Source organism: Watersipora subatra, chromosome 1 (assembly GCF_963576615.1).
Source record: "Watersipora subatra chromosome 1, tzWatSuba1.1, whole genome shotgun sequence".
NCBI classification, from domain to species: Eukaryota; Metazoa; Bryozoa; class Gymnolaemata; order Cheilostomatida; family Watersiporidae; genus Watersipora; species Watersipora subatra.
Window position 1 is genome coordinate 59005777 of NC_088708.1, and position 26177 is coordinate 59031953.

At 37.1% G+C, this 26177-nt stretch overlaps 1 protein-coding gene and 1 non-coding gene across 3 annotated transcripts in view; both read left to right on the forward strand.

Moving 5' to 3' along the window:
• Positions 1 to 4021: 4021 nt before the first annotated feature.
• The window catches only part of LOC137402981 (protein polybromo-1-like), a 42288-nt gene continuing 20132 nt past the window's right edge, over positions 4022 to 26177 (forward strand). The window contains exons 1-13 of one of the 2 annotated variants that reach the window (XM_068089399.1): positions 4022 to 4103; positions 5338 to 5485; positions 5836 to 6057; positions 6457 to 6716; positions 9074 to 9304; positions 11906 to 12074; positions 13057 to 13119; positions 13429 to 13516; positions 14005 to 14153; positions 15790 to 15921; positions 18147 to 18322; positions 24070 to 24196; positions 24387 to 24554. In XM_068089399.1, the coding sequence (XP_067945500.1) occupies positions 4081 to 4103; positions 5338 to 5485; positions 5836 to 6057; positions 6457 to 6716; positions 9074 to 9304; positions 11906 to 12074; positions 13057 to 13119; positions 13429 to 13516; positions 14005 to 14153; positions 15790 to 15921; positions 18147 to 18322; positions 24070 to 24196; positions 24387 to 24554 (1956 nt within the window). In that variant the 5' untranslated portion in view covers positions 4022 to 4080. The remainder of the gene's footprint in view (positions 4104 to 5337; positions 5486 to 5835; positions 6058 to 6456; positions 6717 to 9073; positions 9305 to 11905; positions 12075 to 13056; positions 13120 to 13428; positions 13517 to 14004; positions 14154 to 15789; positions 15922 to 18146; positions 18323 to 24069; positions 24197 to 24386; positions 24555 to 26177) is intronic. The other variant, XM_068089400.1, reaches the window with a different exon arrangement.
• Positions 8444 to 8525, forward strand: Trnas-aga (transfer RNA serine (anticodon AGA)). The gene has a single exon. It is a non-coding gene; the product is annotated as a tRNA-Ser (tRNA).

Consider the following 26177-nt stretch of genomic DNA (forward strand, 5'->3'; position numbering starts at 1 on the left):
CTGCTGAAAACTACAAAATAGGTATTAGAGGTGACCTCAGTTTCAAACTTTGTGCTTTTATCACACAAAGAGTACATGTCAGACAGCTGAACAGAAAAATTACACAGAAGCATTTCAGGTCATTTGAGGAATAGGAAGACGTGCAGTAATTATATAAAACAGGCAAATACAATACAGATATATCTAATGTCACTGGCCAGAACAGACATTAAAATTGTCGACTATCACTCATTTATAATGAAACAATTCGATGGTTTATGTACACTATTTTACCTCTCATATTATATACATCGACTAATAATAGCAAGTAAGCTCAACCTAAATTGTGTTCATTAAATCATTTTTCGTTTGTTAATTCTTTTTTGCATATAAGGCATGTGTTGAACACTTAAGCAGTCTGCTGTTGCTGTACTTTTGTTTTTGGTTAAAATAAATTCTAGAATTAATTCACTGAAACATTATTAATTGAATTGTTGGTAAAATAGTTAGTATAAAACAAAAGTTAAATCTGCTTTTTTCTCTTTATAAACCACAACATACTTCAGTATTTTAAAGCTCATCCAATATTTAAAAAGGTGATTAAGGAGTTTGACACATTTGAAACTCTAAGTGACACACAAGTGGTGACATTTGCAGCAAACATAGCTACGTACATCAACTTAAGCGTACTAATATAGTTGAAAAGAGTTTTGGGAGAATGTAATAGATATTACCATCTGATTGCATAATTATGTTCAAGTAACCTAAGCTCATGGGCAAATCAGAGTTTTTGCCAAAATTGCCCTGTACATTGTGTAGGTGAGCTATTCACTTGTTTTGAGCTATTTTGATTAGCGAGTTCAATTTAACCAGACCAGTATTTGATCTAAGCTAGTTAAGGCAGCTTTCAGTTTTAAACAGTCAAGCTAGTATTTGCCTCAGAAATGACAGGATGTCGCAGTTAACTACTTTAGAGTTTTCCATTCTTTTTCCCTTCATAGTACATATTAAGTATACTTATATCATAATTTAAATACTTGATTACACTATAAGCCACACCTTTTTACACATTGTAAAAGCAATAATTTTTAGCAGCTCATTTTTTCTTGATCGTCTGATTCTGCTGAACCTGTGAAAAACTAGTCTTAAGAACATAGATTACTGGTTGCGTAAAGCTCAATTTTTGCTTTTGCACCTTTTGTCATTATCATTTTAGGATTTTGTTAGTTTTGTAAAGTGATGGGCTTGTAAAAATAAACGTGTATTGTTTACTATTCAATATTAGGGTTAATCATAGCTCCAAAAATTTTGCTAGTGTCTGAACCAATATTGATTCATTAGTTCATGCAATTTAAAAAACCCTAACTGAACATGGTCAAAAATAAAATGACAAAGCAAATCTAACACTGGCAGATGTGTGAAATCAGAAAAATTGTAAACAACATCAGTTTTTTCAAAACACATAAATAACATTTTTCAGATTGAAAGGGTTTTTAACACACTGATGCTTTGATGTTTGTGCATAATTTTAAAACAAAAACAATGCTCAGAATTTTCAATTTCATAAATTTGGATTAAACCAATTTTTGCAGTAGTAACAAATACAGCATAACAAATACAGGGTAATAAATGAATGTACTGTTTTTAGTTTTTATAATGCATTCTTGACCATTGGTGGCTTGCTGATATAGAATGATCCGAAATATAATCCGTTAAAAACACTCTGGGAGAAGTTGTTTCCTCTCACGTCAAACTCGTGACAAGTTTTCTTAAATTCTCGCCACCTTCACTGGTCTACGAGTTAGTTTGTAGACGAACTGTCTCTCATCCATCTGGGACAAAGAAAATAATTCTACAATACTCTGTAATAATTTAAAAAAAAAGACTGTTTTATGTGTGATGTTTTGAGTATACCATGCAAAAATATATTGCATGTGTGTTTTAGAATATACTGATCTAAGTTGGTTTTAGTTACTTAACTGCTGCATTAATAGTACCTGTCACAGAAAATGAATGAACCATGATATGTAATTGAAGTAATTCAATACATCGTCGTTTGGCAGCTCTAGCATTTCTTTTAGACATTTCCTTATTTTCCTAAAATTTTACGTTTTGTGTGCAGACTTCAAATCTTAAACGCTCCTATTGCTGGCCATCGTAAATCGTTAATTGGAGATGGAACAAGAGGTATTGAAGTAATACACTAACGTGAATTTGTTGTAAAGGCGTTGATAGTCACTTATAGGTATGATTAAAGCTATTGTATGCGCTGTCTGTATGGTGCACCAAGCAATGCTGTTACTGACTTAGCAGTAAGCTGTCTAATGGTGTATAAGTGTTTGTGTCAATGTATGCAACTAATTATAAAAGCAGAATCTAATTGCTTGCTCTAAGTAATTAATGATTCAAACAAAAAACATTTGCATATCATCTAATTATCACATTAAATAAATATTTAGTATACGCTTTGCGATCTATTTTTTGATCAAATACATACGCATATATATTTGCATGTTATGAAACATAGCAAGCAGTTACAATGTTTTAGTTATAACATGGAATGAGTCAAAAGGATGGATGTAACAAAGTTTTTTTAGTCTAGAACTTTCATGTTAGTAAATAAAGCAAGAGTACATTGAGGTAATTTCTCACAATGTCAAAAAACAATTTTTGATATATATAATACTATGTTCTTTGTAAATTAAAAGTATTTTGAAACATTTTATCTCAAGTCTGCTCTCATAAACTACTCTATGGTGTTTTATAAACAGTTTTCAGTAAATGCATTTAAAAAATCGTTTTAAAGTTAATTTATTCCTTATCATGAAGCACCAGCAGTAGAGCTACCCCACTAATACCGACTTGTTGCTTGGTGCTGCGCTGGGCTCAATGAATAGGTAGCTTTCGCTAAGCTTCAATCAAAAGTGGTTCAGCTATCCAGTAACCATGGCTTGCTATCAAATAGATTGGGGCACCATTTTATGGTAACCGAGTTCATCACCAATTTATCAAGTGGCAGTCCCTGCACTGATGCGCTCATTCAGATGTAATGGCTGTGCCTTTTTCTGACAGAGAGAGCTCCAACGAGAAAAGTGCTTGGCCAATGCAAGAACTAACCCAACTCTTTTTTTCAGTTTTGGCAGACATTTAAACTATAATAAAGCAAAATTAGTCAATGTAGCAAAGGTAACTACTGCATCAGGTCAAGCTAGTGGAATCAAACCGTATTACAGTAGTGATTGGTCTCAAGCTATGACTAAAGGTATTACAGCTTGGCCTAAGGGCTTTAATTAACAGTGGAAGAAACTGTTTAGTTTTGTGATAAGCTTTTGCTCGCTGAAGTCATCAATTCTTTACTTTATCAACACACAAAGGCCAATAAAAAGCTCAAGAGCTGGTTGTTGGAAAATCTCTGTGCACTGATAATGCAGTCTTTTGGACATCGTTCAACAAGACCTCTAAAATGCGTTGAGCTGTTTCTTGCTAGCCTGCAATAATTTTGGTTCTAGAAATGCAGCTAACTATACTTCTAGGAACAGTACACTGAAAAATTGGGGTGGCATTGTATGGCAACAGCATAAAGAAAAGACCTGTACTCTTGCAGGTGCATTTAATGTCACTTGATGGCATTTCTCATAGAAGTGTTTTCCAGGAATTTACGTTTATCTTTTACAATAACAAGGTTGCCAGTATCCAAATTTTTGTAGGACATTGGTGCTGCTCTACGCACTCTAGCTCAGCTGCATCATGCCGGGTAAACGCCGAGCTTCAACGAGTACAGAGGAAAGTGCTCCTGCATCTACTCGTAAAACAAAAAAAGCCAAACCTGTATCCTACAATCAGGTATGCCAATTTGGCTATCTTTAGCAGTAGCCAACCAGCACCCTCAGCTAAATAAGGCAACAAATGATTTTTATGGAATTTTTTGAAAGAATATTACTTTGAAAGCATTCCTTAAAATGAAATTCATTCATTGCATCGTTTTTATTTTTCTATTGCTTGTTATTGCATATACGGTTGTCGTAGGTGGCGATCTGCCAGGAGTTATTTGATACGGTGAGAAATTACAAGACACCAGATGGCAGGGTTTTGTGTGAAGCCATGATAAGAGTACCAAAGCGCAGGTTCCTATACGCTTGTGTCTTATAGTGTTAGACTATCATGTAGGATACTCAGGCTAGTGATGGGGCCACTCCACGATTCTTCTAGATCTATACTATTGTTGACAGCTGAATAATAAACTCTAATTGGCTATAAAAGAGCTATTTGTGTGTGCTTGTCATGCTAGCTTAGCAAACGACAAATGCTATGAGTATTTGGTGGTTCTGACTTACAATGCGTACAGTTTAGGGAATGTCACTGTGTAAAGTCAGTGACTGCACCTTTAGAATTACATACAGTACTATTGTGTAGTCACCTTATACAGTCTCAGTCAGCTGCAGATATGTTAAGATGTATTCCTCGATACTATTAGATTTTGCATTATAAGTAGAAGTGCTGGTATAACTAGTACCACCTAGTAACCGTCATCAACTGCAGCTGTTCTACAATTTCAATCAAGATATACCATTTGTAACTGAAAACAGGCCTGCATCTGCTCAGATGAAACAAGTTAATTAAATTTCACATGAAATTTATTTATACCCTCCGAAACAATTCACATGCCATTGTATAAAACTGCTTACTGTATATATGTACACATGTTTGTGTAAGTATATGCATCATGCTGTATGCAATATTTCTCTAGAATACATTTTTAGGGTTAACCAAGTGGAGATACTCTACAAACTTTATATAAGAGTTATATTTCCATAGCTTCTCCATTTCTGTTTAATCATGTAGGTGCCTTTCTCATAAGGCTGCTCAAGTTAGTTTGCACTTTTAACTAGTGATTGGGTGTCGCATTGAGTTATTTGGATGGCCCATGAATGCCACCAGCATACAATTTTCTCCAATAAAAAGGGTCTATGAATCTTATTATTGTATTATTGTTCTTATATTTGTGTAAATTGAAGTTGATGTTTTCAAGGCTCTTTTTCATTTGGTGGTTAGAGAAATAGAGACTCTTTTATTCTAGTAAAAGTTGAAATATCATATCTAATTCAACACTTCCATCCCGACATCAGATTGCTATTGGTTGATATCTGATCAACAATTAGTTGCTAATCATTTCAGTTCAACAGCTAGACAGCATTCAGTGTGATTCTTTGTAGGCATATATTATAGGTACGCGCGCGTATTTGTTAGGGAAGTACGTGTCTATAATATGTATCTAACAGCTCTTATTGTATGTACATGTGTACGTTAGGTAAAGGTGTAGTTGTCAGCTCCCTGTAGTTTTGCCCTGTGGTCTTGCAGAGCCGCTCCTGACTACTATGAAACAATAAAGACTCCAATAGATTTACTCAAAATTCAGCAAAAACTCAAGACGGAGGAGTACGAAGAACTCGAGCAGCTGACTGAGGACATGCAACTCCTCATCAAGAATACAAAAGCTTACTATGGGGTGTGTCCGCAAGTGCTTTCTACCTGCCTTTTCTTAGCTATGTTATTTTTTCTTTCGTGGAACTGTCTTGGCGAGCCTGTACTTTGCACTGGGTATCCGTATGAATAAGTCAATTTGGCTTCAGTAGATATGGTTAGTAGGCTATATGCTGTTTTGAAAGATAGTATAAGGCAATCTGTTATGGTTGTCGATTGGAGGCTTGTTTGATATAACTAACTTTTTAAACACAAAGCTTGTTCGTGATGTTTCTGAGTGGCATCGCTAGTGCAGATCAGCGGTTCAGCCGATCTTCTTTTTCTGATACGCCTCAGGCTATTGTGTATATTTCTCTGTTTTTTTTCTATTGACAGAGGTCAAGTCAGGAGCACCAGGATGCTAACCAGCTGTGGGCTCTCTATACATCTACCAAATCTGAGCTCATCGCTGCCGCTTTTGGAGAGAAGTCACCTCAGAAGGCTGATGTAGATTCAGTAATACAAGCCAAGTGCCAGCAGTTACTCGATGCCTTTAAGAAGCTGAAGAATGGCGATCGGCTCTTATGCGAAGTGTTTATGACGCTGCCAGATAAAAAGGTATTTCAATGTCACATGCATATGCCATTCCTTCATTGCACTGTATACATTCGAGGTGTATACTCAAGGACATAAGATGCAGGGTGTAAATCCAGTTCAATTATTTCGATTAGGAACCAAAAATAAAAATTAACGTGAAGCTGTGAAACAAACATAACAAATTGGAAATATGCATTTAAAAAATAATATTACTTTTTGGTTGCACATCATCTACACTTTTTTAAGCATAAGATGTTTCCTGTTAGTGCGTACGTGTTTCCAGGACGACATCTACTCAACAGGCGAGTGAGACTGAATCTGCAAATTGTGGTCGTAAGTACGAGTAGACATATGAGTACGTGTCAGGTGAGTAGCGCAAGTCGTAACTCGAGTACTTACTGATAGGCTTCTTTCATCTAGGAGTTGCCCATCTACTACCAAGCCATCAAGCATCCCATAGACCTTGACACTATAACTCGTAAGCTGAATAGCAGTGAGTACGATGGAGTGGAAGCTCTCGAGCAAGACCTCAATCTCATGCTGAAGAACGCAATGGACTTCAATGAACCAGGATCGACCATCTACAAAGATGCCGAGACCCTGAAGCTGATGATGAGTGCTGTAATGAGTGATATAACTCTGGCCAGTCCAAATACGAACATCTCCAAATTGGACAAGAGGTAAGAATTATTAGTTGATTAGCTATTTTGTAGGAGGGCAGTGTAATCCAAGTTGTATACCGTAAGTCCTCATGCTCAAGCAGCGCGGCTTGTGCTCAAAACCAGATGATTCACGAAAGAAAAAATGATCCAACAAGCCGCCTATGCCCACAGACCGCGGCTAATGACCGAGGTTTTGTTGTTCTTGACCCCTTCAGGAGCGAGAGTGTTGACAAGGGTTTCGTTATACCCAGTACTCTTGATTAAGAAAACAGGCTACATCAGTACATGTGAAAAGAATTTTCTTTTACTTCCAAGTTCGAATTAAAATTTCTAAACCCTTGCATCGACAACTTTTTGTCATGTCTCAGCTAAATTTTTATTGCGCTGTTAGAGAGGTTCATGTTTATGGAAATATGCAGTCAGGAATGAAACGGTTTTAATGACCTACGACTGTGGTGAGTTAAACATTAGCAATAAATTCTTCGTTAGTTTAAAGTATTCCATAAACATGACCCTGAAAATAAACGAGTAGGTTGCCAAAATCCCGTACATAAAAGTGTATCATGACTGCGGTTCTATGGTTATAGCGCGGAACTGAGCAGAGACCGCATTTATCGAGAAGCCGCCCTAAGCCTCACGTAAGTTTTAAAAACTTGAATTTATCTGCGGCTTATTACCTTGAACCAGAAGCTGCGCTCAACGACAAGCCGCGCTGCTTGGGCATGAGGACTTACGGCACACATATTTGTTTTAATCTTTGTTGGTGCCCACTTCGGCAAAAATTATAGAATAGTCACTAGTGCATAGTAGATTTACCAGCTAATAAAATACAGTGGAACCTCGGTTTTCGAACGACTCGCAGTTCAAACAAATCGGAGTCCGAACAAAAGATTCAAGAAATTCTTGCTTCGTACAGTAGTTCGAACAAAAATCGGAGTTCGAACGCTGGTCCGACGCGTGAGTGCGTATGTGAGGGTGGGATGCTGAGCGGCGTACGGGTGTAGATCGCTCTCTCCTTGACCAACTGTTGTCGCATTGTCCGAAATTAAACAAATGTGTAGCAAATGGGCCGAGTTACAGAATTTCGTCGAACTCCACCACCCCGATAAAGCTGCAGCCACCAGAGTCATCAATGACTTTAACGACACTATCATGAACCACTTCCGAAAAGTGCTAAAAAGAAGGCAGAAGCAAGTGTCATTGGATAGATATTTTAAGAGAAAAGAACATCCTGTAGCCGAGTAAAAAATCCTATTCATAATTCTTTTCTTTATCCTTTTTTTATTTTTACACGTTCATGTTAGCGTAATCTTTCGTATGGAAGATTACGACAAAGCGAACGTACGATTAGCCTGGGTTACATTTATGTTTATGTTATTTGTGTCTTTGCCATTTTGCTTAACATTTTCTGAGATATACATTGCTTATTATGTGTTGGTCAGCATTGTAATGTGCAATTTCATGCATAAAATAATGTATAAAATACTAAAAAGGTAAACATTTAGGGTGTTGGAACGGATTAAAACTTATATATATTACTTCTAATGGGAAAACCTGTTTCGGATCTCAAACAACTCGGTTTTCGATCAACCTTCTGGAACGGATTGTGTTCGAGAACCGAGGTTCCACTGTAGCTTGTTTATTTACAGCGGCCAATTTAACGCCCTAATAGCCTGCTCGTATGTCAATCGTGGACTACGCTTAGTTTTTATCATGTCACGGTTAAGGTGGTGCTGTATTCAAGAGCAGTCGTGGCCGAGTGGTTAAGGCGATTGACTAGAAATCAATTGGGCTCTGCCCGCGCAGGTTCGAATCCTGCCGACTGCGAATTCTTTTGCCTACAATTCTATTTGTGGAAATTTCGAATAAAATGTTATGCTAGTTTTTATGCCCTTTTATCGTTAGTACAAATAAACAATCAAAGCAGAAAATAATTTGTACAAGCGAACCTCAAATAACTTTTATGAGCTCTTATATTAGCAAACTTGTATAACCATATAACAGGTTTGTCATATGCATATAGTTACGTCTGTGAACTAATATAACTAACTGAAAACAAATTAATCGCGTTTTGGATCCAAAAAGCATCAAATTATCGCTTTGATAGTAGTTGTAGTAGCAATTTTCTTGAAACAGTGTTTCATATCCCCAATTTTTACAAGAATGACAAACAAAAATTTAGATCAAGTCCTGGCTTGTAAATAAAAGAGCTTGTACATTAGGCTGCTCATAAATTGAGCTTTCTGTATTGTTAAATTTGTAGTATGTGTTGGTAAATTGGCGCGTTGGCTTTCATTGTAATGTGCATGCTTTGCGTTATTGTGTTTCGTATTCATTGCAACAACCAATTCTACAATCACATTGACTTTTGCCAGATCTCGTCGCAGCTCAGCAGCGCCTGCTGATCCTATGGATGAAGACACAGATACAGACAACGCCGAAGATGAAGACGATGATGCCGATGAAGACAACAGCATGCTGTCACTAGGGGATGATCTGATTACAACTGGTGATCCTTACTGGCTGCTCTTTAAGGCTATAGCGACGCATACAGATGATTCTGGCAAATCCGCTGCCAAACCATTTCTCGTACTTCCCAATCGAAGGCACGTTTGTCTCAGTTTCTTCAGTTTCTAGTATTGCATCATTATGCTGGCATATAGTGGTTTCCTTTGGAACATGGAAAGCACTTTTTATGTTGTCATTTAGTGGTTTCCTTTGGAACATGAAAAGCACTTTTTATTTTTCATGTTCACCTTATAAGAAGCGTGTCAGTGGTGAAGTCTAAACATTTTGCGAATATAATTGTGGGCAGATAACTTCATGTAATCGTGAAATGCTGTACAGGTATCATTGTTTGGCATGCTTACTCGTGAGCAGTAGTCTAGGTTAATACAACGCGGCTATCTACTCATCTAACACAAAGAACTTCACATTATGAGTAACGCTACGGATAACGCTACGAGTAATGCTACTGGTAACGCTACTGGTAACGCTACTGGTAACGATACGGGTAACGCTACTGGTAACGCTACGGGTAACGCTACGGGTAACGCTACTGGTAACACTACTGGTAATGCTACGGGTAACACTACTGGTAACGCTACGGGTAACACTACTGGTAACGCTACTGGTAACGCTACTGGTAACGCTACGGGTAACGCTACTGGTAACGCTGCTGGTAACGCTACGGGTAACGCTACTGGTAACGCTACGGGTAACGCTACGGGTAACGCTACTGGTAACGCTACGGGTAACGCTACGGGTAACGCTACGGGTAACGCTACGGGTAACGCTACTGGTAACGCTACTGGTAACGCTACTGGTAACGCTACGGGTAACGCCACGGGTACCGTTACGGGTAACGCTACGGGTAACGTTACTGGTAACGCTACTGGTAACGCTACGGGTAACGCTACTGGTAACGCTACGGGTAACGCCACGGGTAACGCCACGGGTAACGTTACTGGTAACGCTACGGGTGACACTACTGGTAACACTACGGGTAACGCCACGGGTAACGCTACTGGTAACGCTATGGGTAACGCTACTGGTAACGCTACGGGTAACGCTACTGGTAACGCTACTGGTAACGCTACGGGTAACACCACGGGTAATGCTACGGGCAACGCTATGGGTAATGCTACGAGTAACGCTACGGGTAACGCCACAAGCAACGTTACTGGTAACGCTACTGGTAATGCTACTGCTACAGATAACGTTACCTGTAATGAAGACGAAGTTAATATGTGTTACCCGTAACGTTACGCGCAACACATATTAACTTCGTCTTTCCTTTGGTTTAGACACTTTCTAGCACGAAGTTTAAGATAGCCTAATATTCGTCATCAAAGTGAATCTTGTTACATACACAGTTGCGGTTCAATTATTACCACATCCAATTTTTTGAGTGTGGTTTACTAAGGAATTTGTATTGTATGCCATTTTCTATGAATTATGAGTAGCATTATATCTATATTATATATCTATATTATATCTATATGTATATTATATATCTATATTATATCTATATGTATATTGCAATAGTTTGAAGGTTAGCAAAATTTGATATTATAGACTTGAAAATGTTTTTATGAAACCTGTTTCAATATTACAAAATGAGCACATGCAAACTCTTGAAATGTGACAACGGACGCTATTTCAGTTATCCACTATACAGTCATACCTTGACATTCGAGCTTAATGCGTATGTCAATGTTCTCATATCTCAAATCAATTTATCCTATATAGAATAACTATAACTACAAATGAATCCGTTCCCTTTCTATGAAAAAACAACCTAAAAACAGGATATTACGATAGAAAAGCAGTGTTTTTCATTGTTCTAATTCACCACCTACATTCGGAAAGTACTAAATACATATCTAGTGGTTATGATCTGCAATAAAATGAAACATTATGTACAGTACTGTATGGAGTTCTTACCTTTGAGACATACGGTAGCGGCTAACGGTGGTGTGAGAGACTTGATGGCAACACACTCGGTACGCTACACTAACATAGAAGCTAAATTTAACCTAAATGAACTTATAATATACACACACTTGAAAATAAGTTTTAATCACACGTTACACAAAGTAGTTCTAACTTTGTTTTATTTCAAGTTCTTTACTTTTCTTCTTCCAACTTGGTTCTTTTTGTCTCGCTTTATGGCTCATTTTCATGGTCACTTTTACCTGACCTTTTGACCTTTTTGAAAACCTTTTTAGGCCTAGCGATGCCGTTGTCGCAAGCAGCCTTTTGAATACTCGGCCATCTAGCCACATCAAGAAATAACTTGTATGCTCGTATCTCAAATTTGTCTCATATCTCAAGACAAAACTTTCCTCAAAGCTTTCCTCTTATCGCAAATTTCTCGTACATTGGGATAATCATATGTCGAGTTATGACTGTACAGTATATGCATAATTGAAGTAGGCTGCAGTGAGAATGGAAAGTTCGTGAACTTATATGACTGTGTAAAGGGCAACCCAAGGAAGGCAACTCTGAAAAGTTGATACTGTATGAAGTTTATTAAATTCACTTGTCACATTTTTGTTGAAGCAACCTTTTCTATGTCTAAGTTTATAATTGATGCCAAGGAAGGCAGTTGATCTGTGAATACATTGTATGGTCGCGGTGAGCCTGAAGTGGCCTTCCCGGCATGACTCATCTACGAGGATCCTTTGAGTTGACTACTTATGCAGGTGGTTCCCAGACTACTATGATGACATCGCTAACCCGATATCTATGACACAAATAAAGCGGAAAATAAAGAAGAGGAAATACAACTCTCTAAATGAGATGGCAGCTGACTTGAACCTCATGTTTGAAAATGCCAAAGAGTACAATTCAGATGACTCTAAAATATTTCAGGTTTGTCACAATTTGTAAAAGTGCTGTTTCAGCAAAGATGCTACTGCTAGAAACGATATTGTTAGGCCAAGTATTGCTAGGCAAGATGATGATGACCTTGTCCTCTTTTTGAGCTGCCAAATCCCTTTTGAGCATATGAATCCTGAATTTTAGTGTAAAATAAATCCTAAAATATTTGTGTATTTTTTGTCACATTCAGTAGGTATGTGAAAGACTCGTAAAAAATATAATATGACATGTAGAGCCTTTGCGTTTAACGTGTAATGGTTCTATTTTAGGAACTCTCATTGTGATTTGTCGCTTGTGTCATTTTACAGCTTATATAGTCAAACTTCGACATGGTATCACCTCACCATAGGAAGTTTTAACACGCAATGTAAAATTTTAGTGAATATTTATTTTTAGATTAAGTAATTTTCAAGATACATTTCAAAGCTTTTCAAAGAGTTGCAGTTTAGTAAGCAAATGTGACATGCAGCATTTGTGCTCAGGTGTGGCGGCATTTGTGCTCAGGTGTTGCAGCATTTATGCTCAGGTCTGGCAGCATTTGTGCTCAGGCGTTGCAGCATTTATGCTCAAGTGTGGCAGCATTTATGCTCAGGTCTGACAGTATTTGTGCTCAGGTTTGGCAGCATTTGTGCTCAGGTACGGCAGCATTTGTGCTCAGGTACGGCAGCATTTGTGCTCGGGTACAGCAGCACCCATTTTAGCATCTACTTTTATTTTTAATTGCAGTGGAAATCGCTCATGGTTGGTTACTCTAGATTTAAATGTTTTCAGTATATACTTAGCTGCACACTTTTAGCTTGTTTGTGTCTTGCGGTGTTTATACACCATATCTAGCTCAATATTTTGCAAATTAACAGGTTTTCGCTGTAAAACTAGATGATGTTGTGCGGGATGACGCAGTTCTCCAGTGCAGAACTAGGCAATCGAACATTTACTGCAATGCTCGAGAAATGACTTTTGCTCGTGGTTGTAGAATGCGATGGAGATGCAAGCTGTCATGTGGGAGAAGAAAAAGGAGATAGATGCTGGAGTGAAGGTATTACCTCCACTATAACTGACCTGATTAGAAGAACTTTCTGGGTGTAGAATTTAGTTTTTATGTGCTCGGTTGCAGCTACACGCTGCATACAGTTTGATCTTTGTAAACTCTATTGTAACCCGTGCCACATGCATTCCAGTCTTGATGGGTTCTACTGCAGCCATACACTCTGCACAGTTTAACATATCATCCAATTGCTATTAACTTGAAATTATAACGTTTGCTAATCATAGACTCTGTTGTTGTATATACATGCTTCATACTTATAGTATTGCACTGGTCATATCAATGTGTCATTGTATTCAGCTAGAGGCAGATGAACTTACTCCATCCAATCGGAAAGGAGGAAGTAGTGCCAGCAAGTCTCGTCCAGGAAAAGGAGGTACAAAGCCAGGTTAGTTTTAAGGTCATAGGCGCAACCATTGGTAGGTGAGTTTTGGTGTTGGCATATCAATGATGTAACTACATGTACATGCAGGTCAATGATCTAACTGCTTGTAGACACATGTTAATTATCTAATACATGTAGACACATGCCAATTATCTAATACATGTAGACACATGTCAATTATCTAATACATGTAGACACATGTCAATTACCTAATACATGCAGACACATGTCAATTATCTAATACATGTAGACACATGTCAATTATCTAATACATGTAGACACATGTCAATTATCTAATACATGTAGACAAATGTCAATTATCTAATGCATGTAGACACATGTCAATTATCTAATACATGTAGACAAATGTCAATTATCTAATACATGTAGACACATGTCAATTATCTAATACATGTAGACACATGTCAATTATCTAATACATGTAGACACATGTCAATTATCTAATGCAATAAGAAACTTATTCTTTGTAGACGATGATACTGCCAGTTCAGTAAAGTCGAGCTCCCCATCAAGGCGCCCTAAGGCCAAGGGAAAAGCTCGTTCCTTTGCATCTGATCCTACAGAGCGGTCCCTCAAACAGAGACTTAAGTCTATATACAACTCTGTGTATGACTATGAGGTGGGAACTCGTAACCATACAGTACTCTGTTCAATCATGGCTACCACTGTGATTTACATACACCGGTCTGCCACGATTTTACTGAATATCAATGACTTTTCATGACACAAATTGGTTGACAAACATCAATATAATAGACTATATAGACCATGGACTGACATCATGCAATGTTGTCATGTGATTTTAAGGATCATCCTACTGAGAGAATGTAGTTCATAGAAGAAAGTCGTCACAGTGAGATCAATCTATGAGTTGCTGAAAAGTAGGCTTAGCTTGGGAAAGCAAGAAATATGGTACTGATAGATTTCTGGTAATAAGTTCACACTTCAAATGCTAAAACTAAAAATGAGAGCATGGGGAAACGTTACATTTTCAGAATTTGCAGTCTATGCTTTCAACCTTGGTACGACTACAGCATGGCCGCTACAGTTATTAACATGTTGTTGTTATTATCATTAAAAACATATTGATCTTAAGAAGCGCCGTAGCCCAACAGATATATAATCACAATCTTATCTTTTATGAAGGTGGAACTTTTAGGAGGCTAATCTTGTTTTGGCAGTGAAATGTAGCTAATTGACATTAACGTGGTGCATCAGACATTTTGATAAGAGTGTACACCTGCACACCATGTCAGTCCTGACAGTGATCTTTAGCGCATGTGTTCCTACTGTTAGTAAACGGTCTGATAAAATGTCATATTATACGGAACAACTTATTTGCCGGCGATGTAGAACAGTGATGATAAATAATGATATTAGTGGGCCAGTGAGTTGTTTGAGGCTGTGACATACATAATGGGTTTATTTCAAGGAACCCTCTTATTCTGTCTGTGGTAGATATTTCACATTTATTACAGACAACAGGTGTAGGAGTTTAACCTAACAGCTTTTATTTTATTAAACCTTGGATGTTTTCACTTGCAAGGAATTGTGACCAAATTAATGCATAAGCTCTATGTCAAATAACAATGTAAAATTAATAGTAAATAATAATTATGTGTCTAGCCCCACCTTTCTCTCTATCTTATTCAACTTGAGGTACTGTGTCTAGCCCCACCTTTCTCTCTATCTTATTCAACTTGAGGTACTGTGTCTAACCCCACCTTCCTCTCTATCTTATTCAACTTGAGGTACTGTGTCTAGCCCCACCTTCCTCTCTATCTTATTCAACTTGAGGTACTGTGTCTAACCCCACCTTCCTCTCTATCTTATTCAACTTGAGGTACTGTGTCTAGCCCCACCTTCCTCTCTATCTTATTCAACTTGAGGTACTGTGTCTAGCCCCACCTTTCTCTCTATCTTATTCAACTTGAGGTACTGTGTCTAGCCCCACCTTCCTCTCTATCTTATTCAACTTGAGGTACTGTGTCTAGCCCCACCTTCCTCTCTATCTTATTCAACTTGAGGTACTGTGTCTAGCCCCACCTTCCTCTCTATCTTATTCAACTTGAGGTACTGTGTTTAGCCCCACCTTCCTCTCTATCCTATTCAACTTGAGGTATAACTAACTTGTCGTTGCAGCTAGTTCCATGTGGAGATACCTAGCACACAGTTTTCAGCTGTTGCCATTGTTCTTTTCTGGCACAACGTAAACATCTCATGGTGCTATAATAATCTTACTATCTATGTTGCAGGATGGTACGGGCCGTGCCCTGATCACCCCCTTCATAGACCTTCCATCTAAAGATGACTACCCTGAGTACTACGACTATATTACTGAGCCTATTGATATGACTATGATCATGCAGAAAATTTCTAATGATAAAGTATGTCTCTCACCTTCCAGTGTTTGCCTATAAGTCATGGCACTAACACACTAGTAGTATCATTGAAAGTCACATGTTTGTAAACATAGCGAACAGTGGGTTCATTCAGCCAAGCTATTGCCTACTTTTATCATATCTAATAAAAACACTTCTGGAATCGTAAGATTTGTTTTTTAAAAATTTTGTTGCACGATATTGAAAGTTGATGCTGAACGGCCTATCAAGTACATTTCACTTCTATAGTTAAAAAATGTAACGCAGCATGAAAATAGCTAACGGCGAATGCTGCTAGCACAAAGATGCTCACAAAGGGATCTCACTAGGTCAGAGTATGAGAGAGATTTATGTACTGTAAAACCTCTTAATGAATGTCATGGCGCTCTATTTTCAACCCTTCCTTTCTAGTGGCGGACAAATGGAGGTGACGTTCAAATAGAGGCTGGTGTTGTATTTTTCAAATGGCTCCTCAGAATTTTGGGAAGATAAATTTAGTCCTTTTACGGCCGATGCAAATGTCACTAATATTTTGCCCTCTTTTTCTGGTCGAGTGATATTAAATCTTTTGGATGCAATAAATCTGCTAACTTACCTCTAACTTGTCAAAGCTCTCTAAATAAAACATCCATTAGGAAGCCGAGAAATATCTCTACCAGTTATCTATTGCTTGCGATTAATCTATGATGATATTATAGCCTGTGCCTTGCAATTGTTAGAGTTTTCAATTTTTTATTTCGTTCTAAATTTGAAGGCATATTTTAATTTTATATCTATATTCAACAATGTTGAATGAAAACTCATTGCACTTATTGATATTTTTGCTACAGTTTGCAGTCAAAACCAGCTTTTTATGTGCACTAAATGAGGAGTTATGAGCGTTGAGCCATTGTCTGCAAGGATGCTATTAAATAATATAAATCTGCATATTTATAAGTTATATAAAGATAATCGATCAAAGGCTAGAAATATATATATTTATAAACACGTGACATAAACAAACCATACATATATTACACGCAGAAACAAAAATTAATGTTTTTAAAACAAATATATTTTCATCGCTTGCTTTGATAGCTGCGTTCTGATTGTTGCTTTCAATGGAACGAACTTCTTCTTGTTGTCCAATACCTTCAACAATGTCTTTGACCTCAACTCTTCTGCACTGCTGAAATAGTCGATATTAGCGTCCAAACAATTTTTTGGCAGAGCAATACTTTTACACGTTGCATTTAGCACAAATGCAATGAGTAAAAGTTTTGATCACTAAAATGCAACCTTGACCCTAAAACTAGTCATTCATCTACCATCGTAAAAGTAAACCGTTTTTATATACATATAATTTGAAGTATCAAGATCGCGTTAAACAAGGAACTACTATTAGCCTAAGACAGTTATTAATTATTTCTACGGTGTTGCTTTCAAAGTTTTAACAAAAAAACAAAAAGCTTTGGAATCGGAAAACGAGAGAGTTGGTTATTATTGATGTAAATGAATCATTATTAAAATGATTTTATGGACACTTTTCTACTGATCAATTGATATTCTGGGTTCGTAAAGATCAAAGAATGTCAAAGTGACGGTCAAATGGAGGTGGCGTTCAATTAGAGAGTGGCACTCTATTTTTCAACCGTCTGTCAGGGTGGCGGTCAAATAGAGGTGGCGTTCAATTAGAGGTTTTATGATATATTTATGTATTTTCATTTTTTTAATGTTTTTTTAATTAATTTTTGTTATTGAACATTTACTAACCGCGAAGTACCAAAAGATGAGCAAGGAAGTAGTGAGAGATCACTCTATATGTACTTAGTCATTTGCCATGAAGTGCACCCTATTTGAATAAATATTCTAATGTAGTTGCATTCAGACAAAGTCAATCAATGCTGACAAGGTTAATTTGTACAATGCTCTGTCATAATTTATTACAGCGATTCAAAGGACAAAGGAATATGAAACGGGTAGATTTTTATCTTACGCTTTTTTCACAGCTCTTTGTTTCATCTGTTCAATCATTACCTTTTGTATCATTTCTAGCTCACACCTAGTCTATCTTTATTTTAGCATTTTCCTTTGATTATATTCTAGTCGTTGGGGTGGTCTCATGTTTATTCTAGTTCTATTTGGGTCTTTGTCATTCAACCATTGATTTTCTGATCACCAGTTTTTATTGTTGCTCAGAAGGAGTAGTCTTCCCTTGGTAAGTGATCTACTACTATGGCTTTACGCTGCAGTATGAGAGTGAAAAAGACTTGATTGTGGATCTAAAATTGATGTTCAACAATGCCCGATCTTTCAATGAAGATGACTCGCAATTGTACAAGGACGCTGGCACCCTCGAGAAGGTAATGAAAAGAAAGGTGATGGCCCTGAGTATTGCTGACGACCCCGAGGAGGATGTCGTAAAAAGGTTAGGAGATATCGTAAAGGGTGTCTTTTTATTGATGACTGAAGTGCTTTAGACCTCTTGTATGTATTATGCAACTTTTGCATATTGGCTAAAGGTTGACTTGCAACAAAATTCAAATTACAGTTATTTGATATCAAAAGGTTCACCATGTCTTACTCTGTTGTGTTGTAGGTGCAAAATATGTGAAAATGTGATTACAAGCTCTTAAAAGCTAAAAAACGAACAGTTAATCGCAGCCATCACGAGAACGCCGTAGTTTGGAATCTTTTTATTTTGATGACATACTCAAACATTGTGGTTATTGTTTTGACACGTGAGGTTATTAAAGGCCAATAAAAAGCTCAATATAAAATGTCTCGTAGCACTAGTTTATGACGAACACTTCGGGTTTTACCGGAAAGCCCGTATCAAATATAGATGCTCACTACTTTACAGTTTCGTTTCAGCTTGGTTTAATAATCTAGTCAAAATCTTATCATGTGACCCATACTTCCTGCCAAATGGGGTGAACAATTTCTGCAGCACTTTTTGACTACTACAGGTGACCAACATGCTTGTCATGTTTATCAGAGGACAATATGCACTCCTTCGAGCTAAGGTTAAAGAATTAAATGAATTTTTACAGTAGGTTTTGAGATATGTGCCAAAGCATATCTCAAAGCCAAAGCTCAAAGTGCCAGTATTACAATGATGATGAAATAGACGCACTCCCTAGGATACTTATGTATTCGCGTCATCTAACTTTCACTTTTTCGCGGAGTCATCCTCTCACGAAAATTTTATGAATGAAACTAAACAATCGTAAAAAGTGAGCGAAAACGCGAAATTAAATAGCTTTGTTCATTGATATCCACAATAAAATCGTCATATTAGAAATACAAGTAATTTTCGTGTTTGGTTGAACCCATTGGGCAATTTCTGCTAAACTCATTATAGCTAATACACCGGCTGAGCAGCATGGCAAAGCAAATTTAGATAACAAGTTTTTATTAGAAAAGTCAAGACAAATGATGAAGATGGTGATATTAGTTTAATCACTGAAGTTGTAACTGATTAGGATGAAAGTCTGGTAGGGAAAGTCATAAAATTGAATAATAATTATTGTAGTGATGAATTTTATTTCTAACCCAAAACAACAACAACCCTCACTTGGTTCAACCATGTTATTCAGTTCTGGTTGTGAAGTTGGTTGTTATCTATTTTTTTTCTTGGGACTTGAGTGTGAAAGACATGTATTTGATTTTCCTTGAGTGGAGTTGGTATAGCAACTGGATAAACATGAAATCCTCTCAACGCCCACAAGTGAAATCAAACTAAGCCATGGCCACCGCGTGCTATAAATACTTGAGATTTAATTATGGTACTACATCAGTCACAGCAGCAGAGACCTAGACGTCATTGATAGTCCAAGAAACAAATGGCAGCAATCGATCAAATCACATTATCGATCTCACCTACACATTTCTACCCGCGGTTCACAAATACAAAATAGTCCTAAATGGAAAATTTTTTCCTTACCGGTGAACTGGACCTGAATCTAATTATGTTTGTTCCACTGCATTTATTTTCACATTACCATATTTTCGCACTCATCAGAGCTGCGAAATTAAGTTGCAGCGAAATTTTACTCTGTATGCTACTCACGAAACTAAATATTAGCGAAATATAAGTGTCCTAGGGTAAGGACAATAGACATGGTTTTATTGCATGCGTGAAGTATATTTGTGAAATATTTTGATGAATTAGGTTGCATGAAAGTGTAAACAGAAACCATTTTGTTCAACTTACGTCAACTTTACTTCAACATTTGAGCCATTTTGGGAAAGGATTCCAATCTACGACATTTTCGTGATGGCTGTGATTAACTGTTTGTTTTTTTGCTTTTAAGAGCTTGTAATCACATTCCCATATATTTTGCACCTACAACACAGCAGAGTAAAACATGGCGAATCTTTTGATACTAAATAACTGTAATGTAAATTTTGTTGCAAGTCAACCTTAAACTATAGCTAGTGTGAGTTCAAGTATGTTACACTGCATATTTTTGTCACTTACTTTGACCTCAGTTTTAAACTATAATTAGTGTAAGTTCACGTAAGTTACATTGCATATTTCTATCACTTACTTTGTCCTTAATTCTATGAATTTCTGAGTTTGCACTTCCATTCACATGTCTTTATGTTAAAAGAACAATAAACATTGCTTTTTATCAATTATCACTTAACTAGGTTAGTTTTTATAAATAATTTACATGGTTGCTTTTAGTATTTACATAATGCATTTATTTTGATGCTATATGCAATCATTTCAAATATTTGTGGCTGTTTTGTGGGTTACTTAACAACTGAAACAAAATACAATATATCATTATATTTACTTCAGTGTACATGTTTTGGCATATGAAACATATCAGAGTGGCTTAACTGGCTATGTAGAGGTTCGACTGTATTTTCTTGAACAGCAAATGGCAGAGTATAGGGTAATGCATTTGAGTCAGATTATCACATTGAGTTCAGTTATTACTTTATTTAACCAGAATCCAAAATATGACGAGTTGCTTACAAATAGATAAATATACTCACGCCTTGTGAATTGCTGTAGAATCATAGATATATAAACCTAGATTGGCCAATAATAGCTATTCCTACCCGTTGCCTTGTCAGACTTAAATAGCATGACGTAACGTCATTGTATTGTACCTCACGCTTGACTGCACTGCTGGTAACAATGAATCTTATGAGGAGAATTTGACAAAATTACATTTATTTTCACATAAAAACCTTCTTGGATACATAATCCAGTAAAATAAAGCAATTATGTGATAATATCTGATAACCACCTTAGATTAAAACTATAAAAGCTATGAATTGTTGCACACAAATCATGAGCCATCAGGGCTTTATTTGCCACCCTCTCCTATCCCTATTCTCTCCTTTCCCCTTCTCCAAAGAAGAAGTGAGAAGGGGAAAAGAGAGAAGGGAGAAAGGAAATGGGAGGGGGCAAATAGCCCACCCACTCAAAGAGCCAGACCCTGGCTAGGTAAATAGACTAATATCATGCTGAACTAAACATGACTAAATATGATGAGCATGCAAATATGTCTTAAGTCAAAAATCAGACAGAATGATTATTTTACAGCTGGCTATGTAGCTGGCTAGGTCACCAAAGCTAAAATGTAATGATTGTATCACTAGCATCGTAGATGTTACCAACTATGGTGTCAACCAAGCAACAAATTCCCTAATCACAGTTAAGAATCGTGGTGGCTTGACTTTGTCTTCACCTGTGGTGATTGAGGTTTGCAACCACAGTGAGAAAGCGACGAGAGTGTTGCTTAGTAGTGCTGGATTGGTGAAAAACTTTCCCAGGCTAGCACTAAGTGCTACCATGGAGAAGTTGCTGAGGTTCAACATCATGCTATTGTTTAAAGGTTGACTTGCAATAAAATTCACATTACAGTTATTTTGTATCAAAAGATTCACCATGTCTTACTCTGCTGTGTTGTAGGTGCCAAATATGTGGAAATGTGATTACAAGCTCTTAAAAATTAAAAAACGAACAGTTAATCGCAGCCACACGAGACCGCCGTAGTTTGGATTCGCTTTCCCAAACGGCTCAAATAGGACGTAGTTGTTACAAGATGGTTTCTGTTTACACTTTCATGCAACCTCATTCGTCAAAATATTTTTATAAATATACTTCACGGATTCAATAAAACCATGTCTATTGTTCTTACGCGTCTGTTTTATTGTCATTGTAATGCTGTCACTTTTAGCACTGATATCATATAACTTACCGTAAATAATCGTTAAACTTTTTAACCTTAGCTCGAAGGAGTACATATCATTGTCTGATAATCATGACGAGCCTGTTGGTCACCTGTGATAATCGAAAAATGCTGCAAAAATTATTTTCGAAATATTGGGTCACATGATCAGATGACGACTTGACGATTTAATAATGCCGAAACAAAACTGTAAAGTAGAGAGCATCTATATTTGATACAGGGTATTCGGTAAAACCCGAAGTGTTTGTCATAAACTAGTGCTACGATAAGTTTTATATTTAGCTTTTTATTGGCTTTTCAATTCACGTGAGAACATCACGTGACAAGACGATAACCAAACTGTAATGTCTACGTCATCGAAATAAAGAGATTCCAATCTACGGTGGCTTTTCGTTTTTGAGCTTTTTAATGCTTGTAATCATCTTTCCACGTATTTGGCACCTACAACACAACAGAGTAAAACGTGGTGAATATTTTGATACCAAATAACTGTAATGTGAATTTTGTTACAAGTCAATCTTTAAGCTACAAAGAACGATCCACCTCAATACTATTGAGGCATTTACAACGAGGGCATCCTGAGGAATTTAAAAGCGCGTCTAAGAACCTTCAATCCAGCAAATTTATTTTATTTTTAGTTTCTTTCACTAAAACCAGAAGTTTTAGGGAAGTGATGGATTTTTGTTTTCCACTATGCTGGGTTATCTATTTCTATATTTGTAAAGTATTTCTTAACTAATCTCTTGTTGATTATAATAGCAGTTGAAAATAAAATTTGTAATAAAAACATTAGCCAAATCATGCCATTAATTTATCACCCATTGAATAGCATTGATCCACCAATGTTTAGCCATAAATTGTAGATTGCATCTATAAACCAAGCCACAAAATATAATAATTGGTGTGATAAGGGTTTCTTTTATCTCAGTTTATTGATGTAACAACATTAGGTTGTAATAGAACTATCTCTTGACCTTAAATGAATAAAAAATCGTGCTGACCCGGTCCGACCCGATCTTGGCCCTCATTGCTGACCCCGAGTCTGGTCCGACCCTGCATTCCTTGGTCTTGTTCCAGCTCTAGCTAAGATAGCCGTTGGTTCCATTTCCCTGATCAGATCAAAACTTCACAGGCTCATATTTTGTCATGTTTAGTTCAACATGATATTAGTCTATTCACCTAGCCAGGGTCTGGATCTTTGAGTGGGTGGGCTATTTGCCCCCCCTCTCTTTTCTCCCTTCTCTCTTTTCCCCTTCTCACTTCTTCTTTGGAGAAGGGGAAAAGAGAAAATGGGGATAGGAGAGGGTGGCAAATAAAGCCCTGATGGCTCATGACTTGTTCACAACAATTCATAACTTTTATAGTTTTAATCTAAGGTGGTTATCAGATATTATCACAGAATTGCTTTAGTTTACTGGATTATGTATCCAAGAAGGTTTTTATGTGAAAATAAATGTAATTTTGTCAAATTCTCTTCATAAGCTTCATTGTTACCAGCAGTGCAGTCAAGCATGAGGTACAATACAATGACGTTACGTCATGCTATTTAAGTCTGACAGGCTTTTTCCCTATTGGCCAATCTAGGTATATATATCTATGTGTAGAATACATCTGCTAAAGCTTACTGTGGAACTTTTCATCTTGTTATTCCAGCGTGTTGACCAATCTGAGGTCACATCGCATACAAATAATTAAAAGGAGTACATTTTCATCGACCAATCTCTGCTTATAATGTATTTTATGAAAGCTATAGGCTTCAGTTGCCCAACCTGTGGTCTCATTATCATATGCAGTTGAGGCTCGAGGTTTATCAGTGACAATCCTAAGCATAGAAATTCAGTAAGAATTTTTATATTAATTGTATTCTCATAATTATGAGACTGATTATGGTCTGGCTATAAAAATGCAACCTCTATGGTCTTGTAGGACTTTTGCTACTGCTACCTCTATGGTCTTGTAGAACTTTTGCTACTATACACTCTCCTCTTGGCGATAAACTGAATGACCTCCATGAGACTATTAAAGTTTTTAAGGACCAACACCAGAGGGTATTGTCACTACCTTTTCTTCGACTTCCTTCCAAGGCGGTGAGTAACTTATTTATCCAGCGCTTTTATCTCTGTTCTTAGTTGTAGATTTTTCACTATCTCCAGTGAACATGGTATAAAAGACCACAGATTAACATTGGTTGGCATGTCCGCATCAGACAATCGTTTAGCAAATGAGCCAAATTTACTGGAAAAACTGAATTTGGATACGAGCTTTGCTTGAATATAGGAGTATGCTGAGTATTATGAGGTTATTAAGAAGCCTATAGATCTCTCACGCATCCTCCAAAAGATTCAGGCCGGCAGTTACGATCACTTGGAGGGACTCCTTCTAGATGTTACACAGATGTTCGATAATGCCATGGTGTTCAACGAGCCTGAATCAGTCCTCTTCAAAGTAAGTAGTCTATTGATGTCCTTGAAACATGCACTTGACAATTGCTTTTGGTGTGTGTATTGTTATGGTATTATATATAGGGTTTTTATCGTTGTGGTATCACATCTGGGGTTTCTGTTGTTATGACGTCACATCTGGGATGGATATTACTATGGTATCACACTGTTATCACATATAGGGTGCCTATTGTTATGGTATCACATTTAGGGTGTCTATTGTTATGGTATCACATCTGAGGTGTCTATTGTTATGGTATCACATCTGGGGTGTCTATTGTTATGGTATCACATCTAGGGTGTCTATTGTTATGGAATCACATCTGGGTGTCTCTTGTTATAGTATCACATCTAGGATGTCTATTGTTATGGTATCACATCTGAGGTGTTTATTGTTATGGTATCACATCTGGGGTGTGTATTGTTGTGGTATCACATCTGGGGTATTTATTGCTATGGTATCACATTTGGGGTATCTATTGTTATTGTATCACATCTAGGGTGTCTATTGTTACGGTATCACATCTGGAGTGTATATTGTTATGATATAACATCTAGGGTGTCTATTGTTGTGGTATCACATCTGGGGTGTCTATTGTTATGGAATCACATCTGGGTGTCTCTTGTTATGGTATCACATCTAGGATGTCTATTGTTATGGTATCACATCTGGGGTGTCTATTGTTATGGTATCACATCTGAGGTGTCTATTGTTATGGTATCACATCTGGAGTGTGTATTGTTATGGCTTCACATCTAGGATGTGCATTATTATGGTATCACATCTGAGGTGTCTATTGTTATGGTATCACACTGTTCCATAAGCATCTTGTGTGAAAAAAATAATATCATTCCAGGTGTATCAATCGTTTAAGCAGCTTTCTACAAGTATTAATAAAGCTTAGTATAATATAGACGCTGATTTTCATATGCATTATGATCAAAGACTATGTCTTTATCGTATATTCATTTCTGGCGGTCAGGTCAAAATAGTCGATGGCACGCAGCTTGTTAATGTTGCTACATTGTATATTTACATTTTCATTCTATTTCAACCATATGATCTTGACTTTAACATGTTTGCCGATGTCTCTTAACCTGTTTAAGTACTGAATTCAACTTTGTCTTATCTGTGAATGGAGAACCAATTTGGTCTATAATTTCGGAAGAAATCGACATAACTCGACTCTTATGTCAAGTTCACTCAACATGTTTCGAGTGAACTTGACATAAGGCTCTGTAGAGTTATGTTGTTGTGCTGGTAGATGTTTCACTGGTGTGTCTCTTTTGCCTAGGATGCTGCCTTTCTGTTTCACTGGTGTGTCTCTCTTACCTAGGATGCTGCCTTTCTGTTTCACTGGTGTGTCTCTCTTACCTAGGATGCTGCCTTTCTGTTTCACTGGTATGTCTCTCTTACCTAGGATGCTGCCTTTCTGTGTCACTGGTGTGTCTCTCTTACCTAGGATGCTGCCTTTCTGTTTCACTGGTATGTCTCTCTTACCTAGGATGCTGCCTTTCTGTTTCACTGGTATATCTCTCTTACCTAGGATGCTGCCTTTCTGTGTCACTGGTGTGTCTCTCTTACCTACGATGCTGTCTTTCTGTTTCACTGGTGTGTCTTTCTTAC